The sequence below is a fragment of the Oreochromis niloticus genome, linkage group LG10 (assembly GCF_001858045.2).
Source record: "Oreochromis niloticus isolate F11D_XX linkage group LG10, O_niloticus_UMD_NMBU, whole genome shotgun sequence".
NCBI lineage: Eukaryota > Metazoa > Chordata > Actinopteri > Cichliformes > Cichlidae > Oreochromis > Oreochromis niloticus.
In genome coordinates this window covers 31719361-31727012 of record NC_031975.2, presented here as the reverse complement: position 1 = coordinate 31727012, position 7652 = coordinate 31719361, and the positions used below count along the sequence as shown (strand labels likewise).

At 37.6% G+C, this 7652-nt stretch overlaps 1 protein-coding gene across 3 annotated transcripts; it reads left to right on the top strand.

The window, feature by feature from the left end:
• The first annotated feature begins 3275 nt into the window (after positions 1–3275).
• LOC100692761 (olfactory receptor 2K2) lies at positions 3276–7652 on the top strand. Of its 3 annotated transcripts, XM_019363492.2 has the most exons (6): positions 3276–4638; positions 4750–4854; positions 5214–5378; positions 5468–5606; positions 5924–6150; positions 6711–7652. In XM_019363492.2, the coding sequence occupies exons 4-6, from the start codon at positions 5485–5487 to the stop codon at positions 7052–7054; spliced, it is 693 nt and encodes a 230-aa protein (XP_019219037.1). In that variant the 5' UTR covers positions 3276–4638; positions 4750–4854; positions 5214–5378; positions 5468–5484; the 3' UTR covers positions 7055–7652. The 3 variants fall into 3 exon arrangements, with proteins under 3 accessions (XP_019219037.1, XP_005462567.1, XP_005462568.1); XM_005462510.3 differs by having other exon boundaries at positions 3276–4149; positions 4235–4638; positions 4750–5606; XM_005462511.3 differs by having other exon boundaries at positions 5214–5606.

Genomic DNA, 7652 nt, shown 5'->3' with positions numbered 1-7652 from the left:
TTAGGACAAATACTATGATTTGGCAGAAATACTATGTTTTAGGACATATACTATGATTTGGCTCAAACACTATGACATAGCAGCAATACTATGTTTTGGTACAAATGCTGCGCTTAGGCACAAATATTATGATTTGGCAGACACTATGATTTAGCAGAGATAATATGATTTGGCAGAAATACTAAACTTTGGCACAAATACTATAATTGAGTGCAAGTACTTTAAGATGAGAGAAATACTATGATTTTGCAGAAATACTATGTTTTTGCAGAAACACTGTAATTTCACTCAAATACTATGAAATAGCAGTAATACTATGATTTGGCAGAAATACTATGTTTCAGTACAAATACTATGACAAAGCAGAAATACTATGACTTAGAAGTAATACTATAACAAAAGGGATTCCTCAAAATACTATGAAATTGCAGTAATTCTATGATTTGGCAGAAATACTGTACTTCGTACAAATACAATGCTTTGGTACAAATACTATATTTTGATTTGAATACTATGATTTGGCACGAGTAGTATGATTTAGTACAAATACTACGAATTGGCAGAAATACTGTGACTTAGTAGTAATAGTATAACATAACAGATATAGACTGTCTGCAAAATCATACTATGTTTTTGCACAACTAGCGCAATATGGCAGAAATACTATGATTTGGCACAAGTACTATGATTTAGTACAAATACTCTTATTGGCACAAATACTATGTTTCAGTACAAATACTACGATTTGGCAATAATACTGGGTTTTAGCACAACTACTGAGATTTGGGTGAAATACTATGATTTAGAAGAAATACTATGACTTCGTACAAATACAATGTTTTGGTTCAAATAATATGATTTGCAAAAAATACTATGATTTGGCACAAGTACCAAGATTTAGTACAAATACTACAATTTCGCTCAAATACTATGAAATTGCAGTGATACTATGATTTTGAAGGAATACTATGATTTGGTAGAAATACTATGCCTTAGTAGTAATACTATAACATAACAGATATACTATGATTTTTCAGAAATTCTATGTTTTTGCACAAATACTACAATTTGGCAGAAATACTATGTTTGGGCAGTAATACTATGATTTGCTATAAATACTATTATTTGGCACATATACTATAATCAACAGATATACTATAACATAACAGAAATTCTACGACTTAGTAGTAACACTATAATATAACAGAAATTTTAACTGGGCACAAATAACATGATTCTGGACAAATACCATGATTTGGCAAAAAGATACCATGATTTGGCACAAATACGATGATATTGCAGAAATACTATGATTGGGTACAAATACTATGATTTGGCACAAGTACTATGAATAAGTACAAATACTATGATTTGGCAGAAATACTATGATTTAGCAGAAATACTATGTTTTAACATAAATAATATCTTTTCACAGAAATTTCTGCTAAAAGGTACTATTTCTGCTTTTTAGCAGAATTACTGTAATTTGGCATAAATACTTTGATTTGGGATAAATGCTATGATTTGGCAGATATACTATATTCAGCACATAAACTATAACATAACAGACATTCCTCCACTTAGTAGTAATCTCATAACATAAAATAAATATTATGGTTCTGCCCCAAAACCATGATTTGGCACAAATACCATGATTTTTCAAAAATACTATGATTTAGCAGAAATACTATGATTGAGCAGAAGTACTAAGATGTAGTAGAAGTACTTTGATTTAGCACAAATACTATTATGGAGGAGTAATATGTAACATGGGAGAAATATTGATCCAGACACACAAACATACACATACACAGAGCCTAAAGGGAACAGGAGCTGTTAAGAGTCTGGGCTTGGTATATCTAGGTCAGCTAAATTAGCTGCACCTGCTCTAATCAGCACTTACACACACAGACACAGAGAGAGGTATGAGTTTTCTGCAGTGTATTTCTCACATTCAGGATTCCCCTCGAACAAATGGCCATAATTTCCTAACCGTAGGGGCTAGAACGCTCATTCTGACACCGTTTTGTTCAGAAGAGATGGGGGAATCTGCAGGTCTTCATAAATCAGAGATAAAATATAAATTATTAAAGATATATGACTTGTAATACACTGTAACTGAGCAGAGGCAAAGCAAAACTGCCTTGACTTGCCCTCAAACAATGTTTTGTAACTCTAAATCTATATGGAGCATCAAAATCATTCTTTCACCGTAAGAAACAGCAGGCTTTGGTGAACAGTCATGGGAATTTTCAGGTCTGTGTGGAAATCCATCAAAAAGATATGACGAGAGAAAAAAGTGCCTCATTTCCAGAGTTTGAAATCTGAAGAAATCTGAGCGAGGGACAAATTTCCTATGCTCAAACAAGTGTAATTCATGGCCAAACGGTAATAGGTGAGGAAATAATTCTTGAATTGTGAGCATCAGGGATGTCTGAAGATATATTGGCACAAGCCTCATGTCTCAACTCTGTTTTGTTAAGGAGATATGATGATTTGAAAATGCCTCTCATTAGAGAAATCCAGCGCTGATTTTGAACAAACTCTCCATTGACTTTGTATGGAGAGTTTTCAGACTTTGTGTTGCTCTGAGGAGATTTGCAAAAAATGTGTAAATCCCACAAGAATGATAGTGATATTTTGTGAAAGCCAGCAAAAATACCTACGTTTTGATGTATAATTTGTGGGAGTTGAGTGGAAATTGAGCGAGTAGCAAGAAGTTGTTTAGACATGAAGAGAAAATTCAGAACAGACCAGCCCTCACTCTGAGTTAATTGCATAGCAACCATAACAACGCATGTATTTTCTGAAAAATCACAATTTTGCAACTGAAAACTTAAAGAGGTATAAAATTAAAACGGTAGAAGATCTGAAAAACCTGAATCACTCAGGAATAGCCCAATAATCTGAGAACATTTTAAAGTTTGAATGGAGTTTCTAGGTGAAAGTATGAGGATGTAGTTAAGTTTCAAAAACAAGCAAGTTTTAGCAGAATTGTGGAAGTTTCCCATTCATTTCAATAGGACAAATTAAAGGAAAAAAGTGTAATATTTTAAAAAGTATAACAGTAATAAACACCAAAAGTCATAGCAGTCATTAGCAGAAAGAGCAGAACAGTTTAGAGTTTGAACGGAGAAAATCGGCTGAAAACTCACGGAGTAGTTAAACGGCGAAGAACGGAGCAACTAGAAGAATAATAAAGTATAAAGATAAAGAATAAAGAGAAACAGGAACTCAATAGTGTGGAAGCCCTTTGAGGGCATCCACACAAATATGCAAAAGTTTTGCAAACAACATTATATGCACCTATGTATCTAAAAATGCTGCCAATTCCTCAGGTGTTTTTTTTTTTTTTATATATAACCATTTCAAACTATTTACAGAACAATCAGGTGTTCTGCATCAAATAAGAAGGCACACAAATTATTTATGCAACTCCAAAAAATACTTTCTGTTCACTATAAGACAGAGGAGCACATCACAAGCCTGATACCTGCAGGCCTGAGACCGGAGACAGCATTTACACTGCAATGTGCCTTTGGTGGCTTTTTGGCAGCATTTGTGACATTCACTGGTACCCTCACTGACACACAAAACAAAACAATGACTAACACACACTAACTATTGACTCCAAACATACTAGACATTACAAATCTTTCACGTCTCAAAACTCTCTCTCCATTTTTTCACTCGCTCGCTCTCTCTCTCTCTGTCGCTGGTGTCACTCCTAAAACTTCTCCCTCTTCCTAAATAACCAACTGCCACATGTTGCAATATTATTTTTTGATTGGTTGACATGGTACATTTTAACACGCATAGCAGAGAGTGCTTGCTAGGGCTGTCCTTAGAAAACGCATTTTTTTTTCCTGCAGGAAATGCGACAATAGCATTCAGGAAGAAACACAGCGTATATTTTTCATAATAACTCTGGTGTTTTGTGGCCTATCAACACAATTTGAAAACCAGTAAGTAGTTTGAAGTCTGCACTTTAACACAAAATGAAATGGAGACTCTGAGTCGCTGCATCTTGTTGCTGTGTCGTCTTAAATTGGTCATGTGATTTGTACGCACCGGCACATCCATCGACCCCAGAGGGTTAAACCAGTGCTGCCTTCCACTCTTTGCCAGTTCATCCTGCTACATTTGGTGGTAACTAGGCCTCTTTTGTTCTCAGTTATATGCTCATTTCACCAGTGTCTAACGTTGCCTCTTTGTGTCTTACTCCTGTTTTCAGTTCCTTCTGATTCTCCTCCTGCCCTGTTACTCTCCAGCGCTGGTTCAGGTCGCTTCCACTTCTACAGTCTGTCTACAGCAAAGGTTTCAATATTCATCCCGCTTACCTGCCTGCCCTCCTGCCCATTGTGCCTCCCCTGGACCCCCTCTGGAATCTCTGGAACAGGACCTGTGTTCAATCCCTACATAACACACTCCCACCAACTCCACCACAATCAGTACTCATCTTTAGACACTTCCTCACCTTCTTGTCCAGTAACCCCTCTCTCCTTTGTTGCAGAGTTGCTGCTCCATCATTCCCTCTGTTGCCCGTGACTAATTATTCTCCAGCAGCAATCTCTGATGATCCCTTGCCCTGGCGATGCTTCTCATGTGAAGTTGTGTTGTGATTCTGAGCTCAAGTTTGTGCGTAAATAAATTCTTGTAAATAGTCCTTTGCATGTTATGAGTCTGCATTTGGGTCCAAAAACTTTATATGAATCTCCGGTTCATGACATGTTGCTTTCTATTGCATAGATGGACATTTTAACATGGAAGCTTTGAGTGACTGATTCTGGAGCCAGAATCAAGTGGCGATGCAAGGAACTGCAGTTTGTGGCACTTCAGGCACAGAGCTTGTTGGTTAGTCTCCTGCTTGTATCCAGGATGGGGGCTGATGTTTCAGTGGTAAACATGAATGAGAAACGATCTGCAAATTAATAAAAGCACAGCACAGTTTCCTCAAACAGTCAGAGCAACTTCAGCACGCAGATGAGAAGGCAGAAGGATAGGAAGATAAAAAAGTATAATTCAAGCTTTTCAAGTTTTTGATCATTAGACATTATCTGTCATTCTCTTCTTTGATTCCAGATATTGTGGTGTATTAATTCAAAGCTTTTTTAAAAATCTTTTATTACATTTTACTAAAACGTGTATCTATGAATCTAAAAGCTTTGTCTGATGTGTGTTACCTGTTTCTTGGGTTTTGATGTGTTTTGCAGAAACGAGCTGCTGTGGATGGAGAACCTAACGATGGTGACTCCTCTCAAACAGCCGATTGTGTTTGAACTTGAAGGCTTTTATATACCTCCAGGGTTTGGCCCTTTGCTGTTTTTTCTGGCTCTGTTTACCTACATGGTGGTGCTGCTGGGCAATGGTGTCATAGTGTATGTGATTGTTATGGACAAGAACCTGCACAGACCCATGTTTGTAATGGTGTGCCACCTGCTAGTCTGTGATCTTTTGGGGTCCACAGCTGTGCTGCCTGGTCTCATGATGCACTTCTTGATGGGGCAGAAGAGGATTGCATACATCCCAGCCATTGCCCAGGCCTTTTCTGTGCACACATATGGGGTTGCAGTGCAGACTGTTCTGGGTGCGATGGCCTACGACAGGTAATAAAACTATCAGCTCAACATCAAAATCAAACATTCAATCTAGTAAAAGCAGCATCAAAAGTAGAAGTGTCAATGAAATTTATGGATTATGTCACAATCTTTGACTGTATGTCAGCATTATGTTTTTTTCCCCAACATTTCGTCTAGGAAGGATTTTCTTCTTTTTTAGTAGTAGGAGAAGTTTTTGCAGAATTCTTCTTTGCTTTACAAAGAAAGGAGAAAAACTGATAGTTTTTGAAAGAGCTTTAAAATAATTTTATTCACATTTTAAAAACATATCTTTAACTCTAAACGATTTTGATTTCTCTGTGCAGGTACATTGCAGTGTGTGAACCTCTCAGGTATCACGCCATCATGACCTCGGCTCGGCTGCACTCCTGCTGCGCCCTGGCCTGGTTCATTGCTCTGGTGGTTATTGCTGTGCTCTTTGGCTTCCACATGAATGTCCCATTGTGTGGTCGAACCATCCACCATGTTTACTGCAGCAACCAGTCTATCCTAAGCCTGGCCTGCATTCCCACACCCGTCAGTAACATCTATGGTCAGTCCGTAGTGTATGCAGTATATTGTTGAACATTTAATCAGCTTTAGATCAGCCTGATACAGCCTCAGTTCCACATATTATTTTTTTATTCAGTTAACAGGAAAACGTAATAGTGTGCTACATACAACTTCTCATAAACAGTCTGATATCAATTTAATTTTATTTATACAGCGCCAAATCACAACAACAGTTGCCTCAAGGGGCTTCATGTAAGTTAGACCAGACAAAAATACATACAGCAAAAATCCAACAAGCATATGACCCCCTATGAACAAGCACTTGGCAAGTGGGAAGGAAAAACTCCCTTTTAACAGGAAGACACTTCCTGCAGAACTAGGCTCAGGGAGGGGCGGGGCCATCTGCCGCAACATGTTGGGGTGAGGGAAGGAAGACAGGATAAAGACATGCTGTGGAAGAGAGCCAGGCATTGATTCAATGCTGCTGTCTATTAACACATAGTGAAGTATTGGCATGTGTCTAAATCATTGGTAGTCTGATTCTTCTTCAGTCAACTTTCTCACTCACTAACAGGACATTTTTATTTTTTTATTTTATAGGATTATCTCTGACCTGGATTGTCAACACAGGGATCTTCCTTATCATTGCTTTTTCCTACATCAGGATACTGAGTGCTTCTCTGAGACAAAGCGGAGTTCACAGCAAGGCTTTTCAAACCTGTGCTTCTCACCTCCTCGTGTATGTGCTCTACCAAATAGCTGTATTGATCATAGTTATTAGTTACAGGTTTCCTTCAGCCTCCCAGAATCTAAAAAAGTTTTTCAGCATTCTGTTCATCATTGTTCCACCAGCCATCAACCCCATTATCTATGGGCTGGTCAGCAAAGATTTACGCAGCAATATCATTAAACAATTCACTACACAAGTCTGCCACAAACACTGATGAACTCATGCTGTCAAATAATCCTCCGAAGATGTAGGACAAAAAAGATGTTAGAAATTTGTTTTTTCACGTTGCTGATTGTAAATCAAACTAGACTAAACATGAATGGAGTTCACTGTGTATCTCTGGCTCGAAAAGGAATGCCAGGGCGAAAGACCCCCATTCAGTGGAGATCAACACATTTGAATCCTGGGTCATTGCATATTGTTGCTTTTATTAATGTTGCTGTGCATCTCCATGAATCTTTGTCTTGTGTCCTTAGTAACTCAGCAGCATTTATGCCATTCTTTTAGATTTTTGCTTTCACATAAGGCTTGTTTAGCCTATGAAGAAACCTCTTAATCAGTTAGGGTTTCCGTTTAACCAAATGCATATTTGCACAAACTGGATGATCAACTTTTGTGCTCTTATGTGCATTTTCGCGCTACAGTTAATCTGATGGAAGATTTAATTTGGGGTATGCCAAATAAAATAATAATATGGTGTAACCCTGACAGCAAATGAGATGGGATGTTGTATAAAATGTGAATAACAACAGAATGTACTGATGAACACAGCTGTTTCACAAGAGAACAGAGAAAACAAATAAAAGCATTTG

What these genes read in the sequence shown, in the direction of transcription:
- LOC100692761 (XM_005462510.3), top strand. Translation starts at nt 5,173, where the DNA reads ATGTGTGTTACCTGTTTCTTGGGTTTTGATGTGTTTTGCAGAAACGAG. An exon ending in GGTGCGATGGCCTACGACAG is followed by an intron (nt 5,607 to 5,923) that starts GTAATAAAACTA and finishes TTCTCTGTGCAG; the next exon opens with GTACATTGCAGTGTGTGAAC. An exon ending in ACCCGTCAGTAACATCTATG is followed by an intron (nt 6,151 to 6,710) that starts GTCAGTCCGTAG and finishes TTTATTTTATAG; the next exon opens with GATTATCTCTGACCTGGATT.